Source organism: Oncorhynchus masou, chromosome 22, assembly GCF_036934945.1.
Source record: "Oncorhynchus masou masou isolate Uvic2021 chromosome 22, UVic_Omas_1.1, whole genome shotgun sequence".
Classification (NCBI taxonomy): domain Eukaryota; kingdom Metazoa; phylum Chordata; class Actinopteri; order Salmoniformes; family Salmonidae; genus Oncorhynchus; species Oncorhynchus masou.
Genome location: NC_088233.1, coordinates 36050629 through 36068976, shown reverse-complemented (window position 1 = coordinate 36068976; position 18348 = coordinate 36050629). Strand labels below are relative to the sequence as shown.

Here is an 18348-nt window from a genome sequence, read left to right as displayed (position 1 = left end):
TAGAAATGTCTATTTATTTTCTCTTATAGAGCAATATGTAGATTGGAAATAAATAATGTATATTTCCTGATGTATTATTAGAATGCATGTACTGTATTCTATACACTATGGAATTTATTTTTGTTTAATTTCTGTACTCCAGTCCAGCAAGTGACAAGTGAGGAGGAACTACAAGCACAATGTGATGGCCGGGGAAGATATTTGGTGACGCACACACGGTACCATGTGATCTAATCGAGCATACAGTCGTCGAGCAACCAGAACAGAAAAAGCAGTTAGCAATAACTAGTATTTGGACAAATACAGCACGCGGCCCAAGTAAGTAGCATTTTTGGAAGAACTATTCCCCGACCATGCCGACTGATACAAAAAGGGTACGTGGCCCAGAAGTGTCTCAAAGTCCATCTCTCTTTCTGTGTAAAAACGCGGTGAAGAAGTCCACCGCTTCCAACGACGCCAGGGTAGATGGCAGGCAGCGTGGTCAAGTGGATGTTCGTTCAGTTTTTGTCCGATGTGGGCTGATAAGTCAAGCCAAAGGTTCAGCTTACATTGAAGCTGGGAACACGAAGCTCATCTGCTGTGTGTATGGACCCAGAGAGACTGAGCGCAAGGATGAGACCGATATGAAATCCGGAAGACTGATTACTGACATGAGATTTGCCCCATTCTCTTGTCGAGAGAGAGGCTCGTGGATTCAAGGTAGTGATGAAAAGGATCTGTCACTGATGCTGTTGGAGAGCCTGAGGCCAGGAGTGTGCTTGCAGAAGTATCCTCGCTCTCAGATTGAAGTAAATGTAATGGTCCTTGAAAACGACGGCGCCGTCCTGGCACATGCAGTCACCTGTGCGTCAATGGCGCTGGCGGACGCAGGTATAGAGATGTACGATCTGGTTCTTGGATGCTCAATCCGTCAGGAAGGTGCCACATACCTTATCGACCCTACCTTTCTGGAGGAAAATGGATACAACTTGGCCTCAGGATCCAGGGAGAATTTGGGAAGCCTGACAGTTGCATTTCTGCCCAGTCTGAACCAGATTTCTGGACTACAATCGGATGGCGAGATGGGCGAGGACACCCTGACTGGGGGTGTGCGCACATGCATTGAGGGGTGTTTCAAACTCTACCCTGTCATTCAGCAAGCACTGTCCAAGGCAGTACGAAGAAAAGCACCACCATCAGAGAGCTGAGAGACTGAAATGTGTTGCATGATGATCGTCTAGGCTTGATGTGCATTCCTGGTAATACACCTGTGTCCCCTGTGGACTGGCTCGTACATAAAACATCCTCCATTCAGGCTGTGAAGGCATCATTTTTCTCAACTAGCTTTAATGGCGACAAGGCCTTTTACCACAGCCATTTTCTGATTATTGTACAAATTACGATGTTGCACACCTTTTGGCTGAACGTGGATTGGTCTGAAAAAGGTGTTTCATAAAGAAAGAACGCATATTTCCCCCTTTTTTGATCCACTTCTCACCATTAAAGCTAGTTAAGGTGGAAAATGATGCATTAGATGCCTGAATGGAGGATGCTTTATGTATGAGCAGGTCCATGGGGGACACGAGTGTATGACTGGGAATGCATATCAAGCCATGATTGTGTGCTAGAACTGCACTATTGACTGCCTAGGTTAGATGAAAAAATATGTTTTGTAAAAATAAGAAGTCAGTCATAACATTTGTCAATTTTTACTGTTTTGACATGTCAGACTCCATGCATAGATTTAAAAAATAAATCATTTATTAAGGTAAGACATGTTTCACAAGTATGAAATTATTAAGAACAGAATGCATATCTAAGCCACAGCGGTGTACAATATCATCAAATCAAGCCTTATCTATATGCCACATTCCAGACTTTGAATGCAACGCAATGTGCTTTACAGGATTTAAAAAAAATGTAACTATGAAAATAAACACATTTACTACACAACAAACAAGTTAAAAAAACAAAGGAATGACACAAACTAAAAAGCACCCTAAGGCAAAGCAAAAAATATGTTTTATGATCTCTTTAAAATATATATCCACAGTTTTGGCCCCCTCAGGTTCTCTGGCAGGCTATTCCAGAGGCTGGGGGCATAATAACTAAAGGCTGCCTCCATGCTTCTTGGTCCTAGGCAATATGCGCTTCTAAATAGTGTGTTATATCCTGTAAATACTGTAAGAGTACAGTTACTTTTTTCTCACAAATAGTCTTTGGACTCTAACAATACTTTTGGATTTAGAGGCCCACCTTTCTTTGCTAATCTTAACTACTTTGCACAAGGTAAAAAAAAAAGAAGAGAATAATATGAAAAACCATCCCGTTATTTTGCACCTCACTTTTATATTGCATTCACAGGGATATGTTTACATATAAAAAATATACCTATGAAATATATACGTTCTTAATTCACAGTTAATCTGTCTCGCACAATCAAAGTGGCAATCCCCTTAACATCCCTCAGTCTGTCTGCATCAAAATCAACCATCAGTTTTCTCAGGCCAGCACGGGTGGGCTTGAAGGACAACTTGACCTTCACATCTTCACCTGGGCCAATGTTGCCTCTGTAGGAGAAAATAAAGCATGGTTCTCTTAACTCAGCCTTGGTATGATCCTCGAATGTAAATTGTGGTTCAAATCAAACTATTTTCCACATGCACCGAATACAACAAGTACAGATTTTACAGTGAAATGCTTACTTACAAGCCCTTAACCAACAGTGCAGTTCAAGAATAAGAAAGCATTTACCAAGTAGACTAAAATAAAAAGTAATAAGTAACACAATAACAATAACGAGACTATATACAGGGGGCACCAGTACTGAGTCAGGGTACAGGCCAGTTGAGGTGATCTGTACATGTAGGTGGGGGCGAAGTGACTATGCATAGGTAACAAACAAACAGCAAGTATTTTTTATTTTATTTAACCAGGTAGGCCATTTACAACTGCGACCTGGCCCAAATAAATCAAAGCAGTGCGACACAAACAACACAGTTACACATGGAATAAACAAACGTACAGTCAATAACAATAGAAAAAAGTCTATATACATTGTGTGCAAATGGTGAGAGGAGGTAAGGCAATAAATAGGCCATAGTGGCAAAGTAATTACAATTTAGCAAATAAACACTGGAGTGATAATGTGCAAGTATAAATACTAGGTGTGCAAATGAGCAAAAAAGTAAATAAAAACAATATGGGGATGAGGTAGGTAGATTGGATGGGCTATTTACAGATGGGCTGTGTACAGCTGCAGCGATCGGTTAGCTGCTCAGATAGCTGATGTTTAATGTTAGTGAGGGAGATATAAGTCTCCAACTGCAGTGATTTTTGCAAATAGTTCCAGTCATTGGCAGCAGAGAACTGGAAGGAAAGGTGGCCAAAGGATTCGAAAGGGTCAATGATCTGTTTATTAACTTGGCTTTCAAAGACTTTAGAAAGGCAGAGCAGGATGGATATAGGTCTGTAACAGTTTGGGTCTAGAATGTCACCCAATTTGAAGAGAGGTATGACCGCGGCAGCTTTCCAATCTTTAGGGATCTCGGACGATACGAAAGAGAGGTTGAACAGACTGGTAATGGGGGTTGCAACAATTGCGGCGGATCATTTTAGAAAGAGAGGGTCCAGATTGTGAAGCCCAGCTGATTTGTCCAGGTTTTGCAGCTCTTTTAGGACATCTGCTATCTGGATTTGGGTGAAGGAGAAGCTGGAGAGGCTTGGGCAAGTAGCTGCGGGGGTGCGGAGCTGTTGGCCGGGGTTGGGGTAGCCAGGAGGAAAGCATGGCCAGCTGTAGAGAAATGCTTTTTGAAATTCTCGATTATCGTGGATTTCTCAGTGGTGACAGTGTTTCCTAGCCTCAGTGCAGTGGGCATCTGGGAGGAGGTGCTCTTGTTCTCCATGGACTTTACAGTGTCCCAAAACTTTTTGGAGTTAGAGCTACAGGATGCAAATTTCTGTTTGAAAAAGCTAGCCTTTGCTTTCCTGACTGACTGCATGTATTGGTTCCTGACTTCCCTGAAAAGTTGCATATCGTGGGGACTATTCGATGCTAATGCAGACCGCCACTGGATTTTTTTAAAGGGACATGCTTATTTAAGATGGTGAGGAAATTACTTTTAGTAGCAGCAGTGGTGGGGGATCAATGTAAATCATCCGGTGGCGATTTTTATGAATTGTTCAGCAGTCTAATGGCTTGGGGGTAGAAGCTGTTGACTTGGCACTCCGGTACCACTTGCCATGCGGTATCAGAGAAAACAAACTATAACGGGTGACTGGAGCCTTGGGTGACTGGAGTCTGACAAGTGTCTTCAGACTCTGTAATATCAACGTTTTTGCAGTGTATTTCTGGGAAAGACCACACACACAGTAAATAGTTCAATCTGGTTTGCTGCCAGAAATGACCAAGTTGTGACCATGTGCTGCTATGTGCTACTACAGTATGTGCTGCTATGTGCTACTACAGTATGTGCTACTATGTGCTACTACAGTATGTGCTGCTATGTGCTACTACACTATGTGCTGCTATGTGCTACTACACTATGTGCTGCTACAGTATGTGCTACTACAGTATGTGCTGCTATTTGCTGCTATAGTATGTGCTACTATGTGCTACTACAGTATGCGCTGCATTGTGCTGCTACAGTATGTGTTACTATGTGCTACTATGTGCTACTACAGTATGTGCTGCTATGTGCTACTACACTATGTGTTACTATGTGCTACTACAATATGTGTTACTATGTGCTACTACACTGTGTGTTACTACAATATGTGTTACTATATGCTGCTATGTGCTACTACACTATGTGCTACTACAGTATGTGTTACTATGTGCTGCTACACTATGTGTTACTATGTGCTGCTATGTGCTACTACACTATGTGCTACTACAGTATGTGTTACTATGTGCTGCTATGTGCTACTACACTATGTGTTACTATGTGCTGCTACACTATGTGTTACTATGTGCTACTACACTATGTGCTACTACAGTATGTGTTACTATGTGCTACTACACTGTGTTACTATGTGCTGCAATACTATGTGCTATTATGTGCTACCACACTGTGTTAATATGTGCTACTACACTGTGTTACTGTGTGCTGCTATGTGCTACTACACTGTGTGTTACTATGTGCTATTTTGTGCTCCTACACTATGTGCTACTATGTGTTACTATAGTATGTGCTACTACAGTATGTCTTACTATGTGCTACTACAGTATGTGTTTCTATGTGCTGCTACACTATGTGCTGCTACACTATGCGTTACTATGTGCTCCTATGTGCTGCTACACTATGTGCTGCTATGTGCTTCTACACTATGTGCTGCTAGACTGTGCTACAATATGTGCTACTTCAGCATGTGCTGCTATGTGCTACTATGTGCTCCTGCACTACGTGTTACAATGTGCTGCTGTGTGCTACTACACTATGTGTTACTATGTGCTACTACAGTATGTGTTACTATGTGCTACAACACTATGTGTTACTATGTGCTACAACATTATGTGTTACTATGTGCTACTACACTATGTGTTACTATGTGCTACTACAGTATGTGTTACTATGTGCTACTACACTATGTGTTACTATGTGCTACTACAGTATGTGTTTCTATGTGCTGCTACACTATGCGTTACTATGTGCTCCTATGTGCTGCTACACTATGCGTTACTATGTGTTTCTACACTATGTGCTGCTACACTATGTGCTGCTATGCGCTGCTACACTATGTGCTGCTACACTATGTGCTGCTACACTATGTGCTGCTACACTATGTGCTGCTACACTATGAGCTGCTATGCGCTGCTACAGTATGTGCTACTACAGTATGTGCTGCTATTTGCTGCTATAGTATGTGCTACTACACTATGTGTTACTATATGCTACTACACTATGTGTTACTATGTGCTACTACACTATGTGCTACTACAATATGTGTTACTATGTGCTACTATGTGCTACTACAGTATGTGCTGCTATGTGCTACTACACTATGTGTTACTATGTGCTACTACACTATGTGCTGCTACACTATGTGCTGCTACACTATGAGCTGCTATGCGCTGCTACAGTATGTGCTACTACAGTATGTGCTGCTATTTGCTGCTATAGTATGTGCTACTATGTGCTACTACACTATGTGTTACTATATGCTACTACACTATATGTTACTATGTGCTACTACACTATGTGCTACTACAATATGTGTTACTATGTGCTACTATGTGCTACTACAGTATGTGCTGCTATGTGCTACTACACTATGTGTTACTATGTGCTACTACACTGTGTGTTACTACAATATGTGCTGCTATGTGCTACTACACTATGTGCTACTACAGTATGTATTACTATGTGCTGCTACACTATGTGTTACTATGTGCTGCTATGTGCTACTACACTATGTGCTACAACAGTATGTGTTACTATGTGCTGCTATGTGCTACTACACTATGTGTTACTATGTGCTACTACAGTATGTGCTGCTACACTATGTGTTACTATGTGCTACTACACTATGTGCCACTACAGTATGTGTTACTATGTGCTACTATGTGCTACTACACTGTGTTACTATGTGCTGCAATACTATGTGCTATTATGTGCTACCACACTGTGTTACTATGTGCTACTACACTGTGTTGCTATGTGCTGCTATGTGCTACTACACTGTGTGTTACTATGTGCTACTTTGTGCTCCTACACTATGTGCTACTATGTGTTACTATAGTATGTGCTACTGTAGTATGTCTTACTATGTGCTACTACAGTATGTGTTTCTATGTGCTGCTACACTATGTGCTGCTACACTATGCGTTACTATGTGCTCCTATGTGCTTCTACACTATGTGCTGCTACACTATGTGCTTCTACACTATGTGCTGCTACACTATGCGTTACTATGTGCTCCTATGTGCTACAACACTATGTGTTACTATGTGCTACAACATTATGTGTTACTATGTGCTACTACACTATGTGTTACTATGTGCTACTACAGTATGTGTTACTATGTGCTACTACACTATGTGTTACTATGTGCTACTACAGTATGTGTTTCTATGTGCTGCTACACTATGCGTTACTATGTGCTCCTATGTGCTGCTACACTATGCGTTACTATGTGTTTCTACACTATGTGTTTCTACACTATGTGCTGCTACGTGCTGCTACACTATGTGCTGCTACACTATGTGCTGCTACACTATGTGCTGCTACACTATGAGCTGCTATGCGCTGCTACAGTATGTGCTACTACAGTATGTGCTGCTATTTGCTGCTATAGTATGTGCTACTACACTATGTGTTACTATATGCTACTACACTATGTGTTACTATGTGCTACTACACTATGTGCTACTACAATATGTGTTACTATGTGCTACTATGTGCTACTACAGTATGTGCTGCTATGTGCTACTACACTATGTGTTACTATGTGCTACTACACTATGTGCTGCTACACTATGTGCTGCTACACTATGAGCTGCTATGCGCTGCTACAGTATGTGCTACTACAGTATGTGCTGCTATTTGCTGCTATAGTATGTGCTACTATACTATGTGTTACTATATGCTACTACACTATATGTTACTATGTGCTACTACACTATGTGCTACTACAATATGTGTTACTATGTGCTACTATGTGCTACTACAGTATGTGCTGCTATGTGCTACTACACTATGTGTTACTATGTGCTACTACACTGTGTGTTACTACAATATGTGCTGCTATGTGCTACTACACTATGTGCTACTACAGTATGTATTACTATGTGCTGCTACACTATGTGTTACTATGTGCTGCTATGTGCTACTACACTATGTGCTACAACAGTATGTGTTACTATGTGCTGCTATGTGCTACTACACTATGTGTTACTATGTGCTACTACAGTATGTGCTGCTACACTATGTGTTACTATGTGCTACTACACTATGTGCCACTACAGTATGTGTTACTATGTGCTACTATGTGCTACTACACTGTGTTACTATGTGCTGCAATACTATGTGCTATTATGTGCTACCACACTGTGTTACTATGTGCTACTACACTGTGTTGCTATGTGCTGCTATGTGCTACTACACTGTGTGTTACTATGTGCTACTTTGTGCTCCTACACTATGTGCTACTATGTGTTACTATAGTATGTGCTACTGTAGTATGTCTTACTATGTGCTACTACAGTATGTGTTTCTATGTGCTGCTACACTATGTGCTGCTACACTATGCGTTACTATGTGCTCCTATGTGCTTCTACACTATGTGCTGCTACACTATGTGCTTCTACACTATGTGCTGCTATGTGCTGCTACACTATGTGCTGCTACACTATGTGCTGCTACACTATGTGCTGCTACACTATGTGCTGTTATGTGCTACTACACTATGTGTTACTATGTGCTGCTATACTATGTGCTACTAGACTGTGCTACAATATGTGCTACTTCAGCATGTGCTGCTATGTGCTACTATGTGTTCCTGCACTACGTGTTACTATGTGCTCAAATCAAATCAAATTTTATTTGTCACATACACATGGTTAGCAAATGTTAATGCGAGTGTAGCGAAATGCTTGTGCTTCCAGTTCCGACAATGCAGTAATAACCAACAAGTAATCTAACTAACAATTCCAAAACTAAGATCTTATACACAGTGTAAGGGGATAAAGAATATGTACATAAAGATATGAATGAGTGATGGTGCTCCTACACTATGTGTTACTATTTGCTACTACACTATGTGCTACTATGTGCTACTACACTGTGTTACTATGTGCTACTACACTATGTGTTACTATGTGCTACCACACTATGTGCTACTACAGTATGTGTTACTATGTGCTACTACAGTATGTATTACTATGTGCTACAACACTATGTGTTACTATGTGCTACTACACTATGTGTTACTATGTGCTACTACAGTATGTGTTACTATGTGCTGCTACACTATGCGTTACTATGTGCTGCTACACTATGCGCTGCTACACTATGCGGTGCTACACTATGTGCTGCTACACTATGAGCTGCTACACTATGTGCTGCTACACTATGAGCTGCTACACTATGCGCTGCTATACTATGTGCTGCTACACTATGAGCTGCTACACTATGCGCTGCTACACTATGTGCTGCTATACTATGTGCTGCTACACTATGTGCTGCTACACTATGTGCTGCTATGTGCTGCTACACTGTGCTGCTACACTATGCGCTGCTACTCTATGCGCTGCTACACTATGTGCTGCTACACTATGTGCTGCTGTGCGCTGTTAACTATGTGCTGCTACACTATGTGCTGCTACACTATGTGCTGCTACACTGTGCGACTACACTGTGTGTTACTACACTGTGCTGCTACACTGTGTGTTACTACACTATGTGTTACTATGTGCTGCTACACTATGTGTTACTACACTATGTGTTACTATGTGCTGCTACACTATGTGCTCCTACACTGTGTTACTATGTGCTGTTATGTGCTGTTCCACTATGTGCTACTACAGTAAGTTCTACTACACTATGTGCTACTACACTGTGTTACTACACTATGTGCTGATATGTGCTACTACACTATTTGCTACCACACTACGTGCTGCTATGTGCTGCTATGACAGTGTGCCATAGCATGTTTTTTTTAAATCACACTTGAACAATATGAGATGACTGACCAAAAGATGAGGTAGGCTAGGTTCATCCAGCAAGAATGATGTTTTTTGTTAGGTTCTTTCTTAGCAAAACAGTCTGGATCATGATTTAATAATAAATCACAGTCTGAACATTCAAAGAATGTTCAATGTACCCCAGCCTCACGTCAATGACGGGCAGAGAAATAATCCTGTGTTTAGTCTGAGGGTTTATGTTTACATTGGCGTCTCCTGTTGGAGGTTGTGTGTGGTAACATTTGGCTTGTCGTCCGGGAGAGCCATGCTGGGCTGGTAGGTTAGTCATCTTTGGCCTGACAAAAGGAGGGTATGTCTGGCTCTCTCTCTCTCTTTGTCTTTGGGGGCGGTGGAGTGAGAGAAAAGCAGATCTTGTTCTTTATAGTCTGACCACATTGCAAGAGTATGTCCTTGCTGAGGAATTTACCATGGCAGCTGAGAGCTCTCTGAGCTGCTGTCCTAAATCTGCTGCTGCACAGGGTGTGGGATCTTTAAAGAGCCCATGGCTTTAAAGAGTGTCAGGTCTACATATAGTAAGTAGACTATTGTTCAAACTCATTCTGCCATGTCTCACTCATTGCTCATGGATAAACCCACAATCATAGCTATTTAAGCAAAACCTTAGATGAGTCAACTTCCAATTATTATATATTTTTTTTAACCTTTATTTAACTAAGCAAGTCAGTTAAGAACAAATTCTTATTTTCAATGACGGCCTAGGAACAGTGGGTTAACTGCCTGTTCAGGGGCAGAACGACAGATTTGTACCTTGTCAGCTCAGGGATTCGAACTTGTAACATTTCGGTTACTAGTCCAACGCTCTAACCACTAGGCTACCCTGCCGCCCCTCTATGCTTAAATAGCACTTTACACCTCTATACTTACAGTAATAACATGGCTGTAATACTGATGTAACATTCTCTCTGAACACACTTATTGGCAAACATGCTGACAGTCAATGAAGAAAGTGTCCCCTCACATACAACACACAGAGATACTTACGGTGCTTGGAGCTCCCGTGGTGCAGTCAGACCTGCCCCCTCTACTGTGAACACTCCGTCTCTCAGGGTGATAGGCAGGGGATTGGTGAAGCTGATGTGTGCAATTAATTTCCGAGATACAACTGCATCTCCCACTACCTGAAGCAAGAAAATGGACAGTGCAGGCATCATCAGAGGATTATTTCAGTATATCTAAAACAAGCCCCTACAGCATATTTCAACTGCTTTCCCTGCAGAAATGGCCAAACTTGACAATTGTGCAAAGTGCAAACAGTAGCACGCAATTCATCAAGCAATTATTCACCAGCTATTTACAGTTATATACAGTATAGCCTAGTACCTTGACATGGAGCTGTGGCATGCTTAGTGGGATGTTGACCTCTTGCAGAATGACATCGGGCTGGCTGCTGGCCTGGAGCAGTGCTGTGACCCTGATCAGGTTATGCTCAGACACACAAGCCCCATAGTGATCGTACCGTAGACGCATCACTTCCTTATGAGCTGTGAGCATAATAGGGATGAGAGGAAAAAGTATGTTATTGTATTCTTTTCACTTCGGTGTGGTATTTTTTGCTCTGTTTACTCGGTTCCTAAAAATACAAGAAACACAGGGATGTTGTAGGTCAGACTCACCCAGTGCAAGTAAAAAAACAAATCTAACACAGGGACTGACACCAGTTCTGAGTCTTGTTTCCTCTCGCCTACGGCCCCTATATGGTGTATGTGACAAGCGGAGGCCCACCTTTCTGGGCTGGCACGGTCAGGCTGGCAGTCCTCCTCTGGCACTCCCCCCGGTGAAGGCTGTTGTAGGTGACTGCGTTGGAGGTCACAGTAAGCTGGGCTGGGGTGTCCTCACCACCCACGTTGTGCACCTCCACTATCACATCAAAGTCTGTCCCCAGGATGGCCTGGGCATGTTTGATCTTCAGCTCCAGCTGCCCTGCTGCCCCATTCAGCTGCGTTATCCGACGTCCTGCCTTCTCATACACCTCACGCTCCTTCACTGAACCTGGTAGAAAGAAAGGAGGATGTCATACTGTTATATAAAATGTGTGTTTTTATGGTATGCGTGTATATATAGTAACACCGTTCCCTTGAGGTATTTGTTGTGTATAACGGTACTGTACTCTTTCTGTTCAGGTTCCCATCTGTGCTAATATTTAAGCAGGTGTGAATATTTGTGCTTAACGAAAGGAAGTGAATACCTTCAGGGTATTTGTAATGTTTAGTGATGTCCTCTCTGTAGTCTCCATACACACTCTTGGTGCTGATGTTTCGGCCCACAGTTTTCTGGTTGAGGGAAACCTGTGAGCGTTGGCCATCTGGGTAGACGATCCAGGTAACCAGGTCTGCGTTCACCTCAGAGAACACGAAGGCTGCATCATACTTCATCCCCATATCACCGTCCCTCACCGCCTTGACTGGACAGGGCCCACAACAGTACACCCCTAAGAGACAAGGGAACGATAGTGGGGGATTTGAAGAGAGTGAGGTTATGAAGAACCCAATAACAAAGTTTTAAAGGAGCTTTTCCTTAGTGAGACAGACTGATCATGAATATCAAGTGGGGCCGTACCATCACTCCTCTCCTGTGGGGTGGGATCCAGAGCCTGCCACCCATCATAGCCTTTAGGAAGGTCCTCCCTGTCCATCCAGGACTCTACCCAGCAATGGTAGTTCCTACACACACAAAGCATTTACAGTATTGATGTGAGGGAGGCCACTATAAAAAAAACGGATGAATGTGCTGACTTTGTCGAGACAGAAATGTAGCTTTTGAGCTTTACCAGATCATGTCCTTCCTGCCTTCAGACACACTCTCCAGCTGCTCATCGTACAGATAGTCCACATTCAGGTTTCCGTCAGTGTCATGGGCAGAGGAGTAGTTTGTAACAGGGCGAGTAGGTATGCCCAGACAGCGAAGAACTGTGGGATGGGTGAACGGAAGGAACAAATAGCATATAGTCTGTCAAGAATTACAGAGCTGAATATTACTGGAGCCCTAATGAAACGTCAAAGAAAATATAGAGCCAGGGAGTGTTGGAAATTTGTAGTTGAAAAGAAGAGAGCCATCCTGTCTCAGGGTGCTGTATGTGTGCCTCACCTGTGCAGGCTACACCTGAGAACACCCAGCACTGTCCGTATCGCACCCTCTGTGCCCCGGCCTCGCGCCATCGCCTGAGGATGGCCACACTGCCGGTCCAGCGTGTGGGCGACACCCCATCGTCATACTTCCCGTCCCAGCGACCCAACACCACGCCACGGTCATCATTAGCGTTCACCTGCACAGATGTAGAGGAAGTAAGTTAATTACTGTGAGATTATTAACTAAATCAAATCAAATGTTATTAGTCACATGCGCTGAATACAACAGGTGTAGACCTCACAGTGAAATGCTTACTTACGAGCCCCTAACCAACAATGCAGTACAAATAAGAAATAAAAGTAACAAGTAATTAAAGAGCAGCAGTAAAATAACAATAGCGAGACTATATACAGGGGATTACCCGTACAGAGTCAATATGCGGGGGCACCGGTTAGATTGATTGAGGTAATATGTACATGTAGGTAGAGTTATTACAGTGACTATGCATAGATGATAACAACAGAGAGCAGCAGCTGTGTAAAAAGGGGGTGGGGGGCAATGCAAGTAGACTGGGTAGCCATTTGATTAGATATTCAGTAGTCTTATGGCTTGGGGGTAGAAGCTGTTTAGAAGCCTCTTGGACCTAGACTTGGCCCTCCGGAACCGCTTGCCGTGCAGTAGCAGAGAGAACAGTCTATGACTAGGGTGGCTGGAGTCTTTGGCATTTTTAGAGCCTTAGTAGAACCTGGTGTGCTTGGACCATGTTAGTTTGTTGGTGATGTGGACACCAAGGAACTTGAATCTCTCAACCTGCTCCACTACGATGAGAATGGGGGTGTGCTTGGTCCTCTTTCTCCTGCAGTCCACAATCTTCTCCTTAGTCTTGATCACGTTGAGGGAGAGTTTGTTGTCCTGGCACCACACGGCCAGGTCTCTGACCACCTCCCTATATGCGGTCTCGTCGTTGTCGGTGATCAGGCCTACCACTGTTGTGTCATCGGCAAACTTAATGATGGTGTTGTAGTCATGCCTGGCTGTGCAGTCTTGAGTGAACAGGGAATATGGGAGGGGACTGAGCACACACCCCTGATGAGCCCCTGTGTTGAGGACCACCTGGGGGCAGCCCGTCAGGAAGTCCACGATCCAGTTGCAAAGGATGGTGTTTTGTCCCAGGGTCCATAGCTTAGTGATGAACTTTGAGGGCACTATGGTGTTGAATGCTGAGCTGTAGTCAATGAACAGCATTCTCACATAGGTGTACTCTTTTTCCAGGTGTGAAAGGGCAGTGTGGAGTGCATTAGAGATTGCATCATCTGTGGATTTGTTAGGGCTGTATGCAAATTGGAGAAGGTTTCTGGGATAATGTTGTTGATGTGAGCCACGACCAGCCTTTCAAAGCACTTCATGGCTATGAAGTGGTCACTGTGGGGATGACGTCATCGATGCACTTATTGATGAAGCCAATGACTGATGTGGTGTGCTCCTCAATGCCATCGGAAGAATCCCGGAACATATTCCAGTCTGTGATAGCAAAACAGTCTTGTAGCTTAGCGTCTGCTTCATCTGACCATTTTTTTACTGATCGAGTCACTGGTGCTTCCTGCTTTAATTTTTGCTTGTAAGCAGGAATCAGGAGGATAGAATTATGGTAAGATTTGCCAAATGGAGGGCGGGGAAGAGCTTTGTGTGCGTCTCTGTGTGTGGACTAAAGGTGGTCCAGAGTTTTTTTCCTTCTGGTTGCACATTTAACATGCTGATAGAAATTTGGTGAGTCCTATTTAAGTTTCCATGCATTAAAGTCCCCGGCCACTAGGAGCGCCGCCTCTGGGTGAGCGTTTTCCTGTTTGCTTATGGTGGAATACAGCTCATTGAGTGCGCTCTTACTGCCAGCCTCAGTCTGTGGTGGTATGTAGATAGCTACGAAAAATACAGAAAACTCTCTTGGTAAATATTGTGGTCTACAGCTTATGTATCTTTAGTCCGCCACCCCTTGTCTTACCAGACGCCGCTGTTCTATCCTGCCGATACAGAGTATAACCAGCCAGCTGTATGTTGATAATGTTGTCGTTCAGCCACGACTCCGTGAAGCATAGGATATTGCAGTTTAATCTTCTGCGTAGGTCATACATTTTATTTTCCAAAGATTGCACGTTTGCTAGCAGAATGGAAGGCAGAGGGGGTTTATTCGACCTCCTACGAATTCTCAGAAGGCAGCCCGCCCTCCCGCCCATTTTTCTCCACCATAACGCAAATGACGGGGATCTGTGCCTGTTCCCGGAAAAGCAGTATACCATTCACGTCGGACTTGTTAAAGGAAAAAATTATTCTGCCAGTTCATGGTGAGAAATCACAGTTCTGATATGAGATGGTAGCAGAAATATAATGTACAAAATAAGTTTAAAAAATCAGTTACAAACGCAAAAAAATGAACAAAAAACACGTAAAATGTCAGCCTTCTTCTCCGGCGCCATCTATTCCCCTAGATGTAGAAATAATTACTTTATATGGTGAACCTTACCATTGCAGTAATTGTCCTGCTCACGTACACTGGATCTGCTCGGTTGGCTGTGTCAATCTCTGGGTTTTTCAGTGCAGCAGGTGAATTGTTCAGGATTTCAAAACAGATATCCACCACATCTTGTTCAAACTATGAAAAATGATATGTTAAAATATTATGAGAACACATTGAGCTCATTATGAGGTATGCACATCTCAAACCAGTGACTGTGAATATGTACTTTCCTCCTCACTAGATGGAGACAATCAGCCATGCAGGCTGTCTGTCTCTCAATGTCTATGTGACTATGTCTCTCTCTCTCTGAAATGAGACAAACCCTGGATTTTCACATAGCCAGGGTAGAAATGCCTTACATCCACCAAAGACATTTCTTCAGCCAGCTGAGGCACTGTGACAATTCACACAGGCCACCATCAAGCCATCAGACTCGCCAGAAACTACTGGCTGCCAACACCCTCCCACATGCCCTGTTGTTTATCTTTCTGTTTGAAAACGCCTCAGCTAGAACAGTGATTTAGGCAACACAACACTGAGTTCTTGTTCTCAGTGGATCGATGGGTTGTGATCAAAAGATTTGCGTTCTATACATCAATTTTTGTCTCAGGTGGGTTAGCTGTCCATCCTTCAGAGGTGTGCTGTTTGCTACCTGTCCAAAGTTCCAGGGCAGTGAGGAGATCTGGTCCCAGGAGCCCTGGTAAAGGAGGCCATTTTCATTCAGGATGTATTCCTCTAGCAGCTCCTCATCAGGGAGGTACACAGAGTCAGCTGGGGGGGAGAAAAACAAAGACCCAGCAGAGGAAAGACTGAGTGAGAAAACATATGGGGCAACAGCAATCATATTGATTTGATATTGTATCACATAACTGACAGCTTTCATATCAGAAATCTCTTCACCAACTTTGACATTAATCTATCCCTTCGAATAATTACATGTGAGCTCAAACTTATTTAAAAGTAAACACAGGGGGAGACAGACTGAGACAAACACACAGAAGTAGAAGTTGAGTCCCCTGACTCTGACCTCCAAAGAGTGCAAAAGTAATGAATACCGATGACACCTTCCTGAGCCCTTATTGGTTCCCCTCACCAAAAGAGCAAATAAAACAGGGCCAGCTCACCTTTGCACCAGGGATTGAAGAGCAGGTAGAAGGTCTCTGGTGTGGTCTGCTCCAGGATGTGTCCGTCAGGGGAGAGGAGCAGCAATGTCACGCTGTAGATTCCCACAGGGGTGTCTGCTGGACTGTGGACCGTCAGCAGCACCTCATTCTGAGCCCTCTGCTGGCGGAACCACCACTTGTCACGGCCAGCACGGGCATCCAAAACCTTCACCACCACCTCACTCTCTTTACCTAAACACGCAAACAAACAAAAACTCATATACAGTCAGTCAAAGCTATTTTACCAGACCATTTTCGTTTTATATCTGTCAATCATAACTGACTCCTCCTCCCACTGTGCAATAGTGTCCAATCTATAGCTGACTCAAGCTTATGGTCCTTGGCATTGAGTTGCTCACCCAGATGCAGGATCATGGCTAGTTTGTGGTTAGGGGGCAGGGGTGTGGAGCACTGCAGAGCGAGAGAGAAGGGCTGCCCCCTACGAACCAGCAGCCTTTCCAGGTCCATTTCCCCTGTACGATGGGCATGGTTGTTCACCTGGCAACGCAGGTCCATTCCCATGAATACACCTGGAACACAATACATTTTTGCTAATCTATTTTGGCAGGAAATCTTGTGTGCCATGTACTTATAACACACACAGAGACAGACCAACTTTTTCCACTAGGAGAAACACTGATCTACTGTATATTCGGTATAAATTTAGAAATGTATACATTTCAGGATAAACTTTCAGATAGCACATCTGCCCATCCTCATATTTTTATGAATAGTGCATACACGCCTATATTGGTCTCGTACTCTCCTGGTATGCATTGCTTAAATTAGAATGAGGGATGGATCTCGACACACTGCTGTGAATTCATACGGCAGCACATTTTATTTATATGGTAGCACATTTTTCACAGATATGGAAACTGCAAGTAATATTTGTCTCCTCTACTTCAGAGAGCACTATCAATGGGTTGAAAAAGCAGTGTGATAATGATAAATCACTCACCGTGTTGGTCAGCCATTTTCCAGTATTTGTTGTGAATATCTCCTCCTTTTCTTCTCTGCCGTGTTACCTCCTTTTATGATAAGTTTGACTCCTCTTGTGCCTTTTCAAACAGCCCTGAAGGTGTATGCCTCACTTTTCTAACACTGTCCCCACCAGGATCCCGTATTTATACTGGAGAGGAATGGCCCCATTCCTGTGCTCACACACACCTCCCATTCACTATCCTTCCTGACCTCTGACATCACACTCTGTGGAGATCCAGAACAAAGGTGTGCTCACAGTCAGTCTCTCTGTGTGTGTGTGTTCGTCATGCGCGCCCATGTGTGTCTCTGCCTACTTCAATATTTTACTTCAATACTGAAAAAAGGATGAGAGCCCAGGTATTTACTATAGTGTGTGTCAGCCCCCTGCCCCTGCAAGTTCAGACACTGGGGTTTTGTTCAGCAGATGGGTTCAGGGAATAGGGCACACTTTGACTAATCCAGCAGTATTGCAGTAAATGTTTTGCATCATATACAATTTCCTGTTTCACAGTCTCTATGGCATGTACATGGACACTTTTTTCTTTCTGGATGGGCCAGTCACAATTTAGAGAACAAACAAGTTGAATATGTTTACAGCATGATATACTACTTAAGAGGGAAAATATGATTTTGTTCCAGGGTTTTAATTCATATGTATTGGTGTCCAGGACATTGACTGGAGCTCGGTCCATTTTTCCTTGCACATGGTATAGCAATTTAATCAGCATAATATATGCTTCATCATTTGTTGAGTCATCTAGACTGGAGACGCGTCCCAAAGTTGAAGAATACTAGTGAAAGCAGAAGGGGTATTTCTACTGAAATATATGGTATTGAAATACACTTTATTTAACCAGGTAGGCCAGTTGAGAACACATTCTCATTTACAACTGCAACCTGGCCAAGATAAAGCAAAGCGAAAAAAACAACACAGAGTTACA

The 18348-nt window shown here is 43.2% G+C and overlaps 2 protein-coding genes across 2 annotated transcripts; one reads left to right on the top strand and one right to left on the bottom strand.

Annotated features, from left to right (window-relative positions):
- Positions 1–18: 18 nt before the first annotated feature.
- Positions 19–1751, top strand: exosc6 (exosome component 6). Its single transcript, XM_064930058.1, has one exon. The coding sequence runs from the start codon at positions 354–356 to the stop codon at positions 1185–1187; it is 834 nt and encodes a 277-aa protein (XP_064786130.1). The 5' UTR covers positions 19–353; the 3' UTR covers positions 1188–1751.
- LOC135509413 (protein-glutamine gamma-glutamyltransferase 2-like) lies at positions 1742–17598 on the bottom strand. Its single transcript, XM_064930057.1, has 13 exons — positions 17385–17598; positions 16783–16953; positions 16385–16615; positions 15913–16031; positions 15267–15395; positions 12767–12944; positions 12450–12588; positions 12239–12342; positions 11868–12110; positions 11405–11671; positions 11003–11163; positions 10664–10800; positions 1742–2549 (listed from the first exon to the last, which is right to left on the bottom strand). The coding sequence occupies exons 1-13, from the start codon at positions 17398–17400 to the stop codon at positions 2390–2392; spliced, it is 2055 nt and encodes a 684-aa protein (XP_064786129.1). The 5' UTR covers positions 17401–17598; the 3' UTR covers positions 1742–2389.
- Positions 17599–18348: the final 750 nt, after the last annotated feature.

Excerpts from the sequence above, each read along its gene's own strand:
- LOC135509413 (XM_064930057.1), bottom strand. Across the intron at positions 16,616-16,782 it reads AGCCATGATCCTGCATCTGG|GTAAAGAGAGTGAGGTGGTG; the intron begins GTGAGCAACTCA and ends TTGCGTGTTTAG. Across the intron at positions 10,801-11,002 it reads TGCCACAGCTCCATGTCAAG|GTAGTGGGAGATGCAGTTGT; the intron begins GTACTAGGCTAT and ends TTCTTGCTTCAG.
- exosc6 (XM_064930058.1), top strand. The coding sequence starts at position 354 with ATGCCGACTGATACAAAAAGGGTACGTGGCCCAGAAGTGTCTCAAAGT.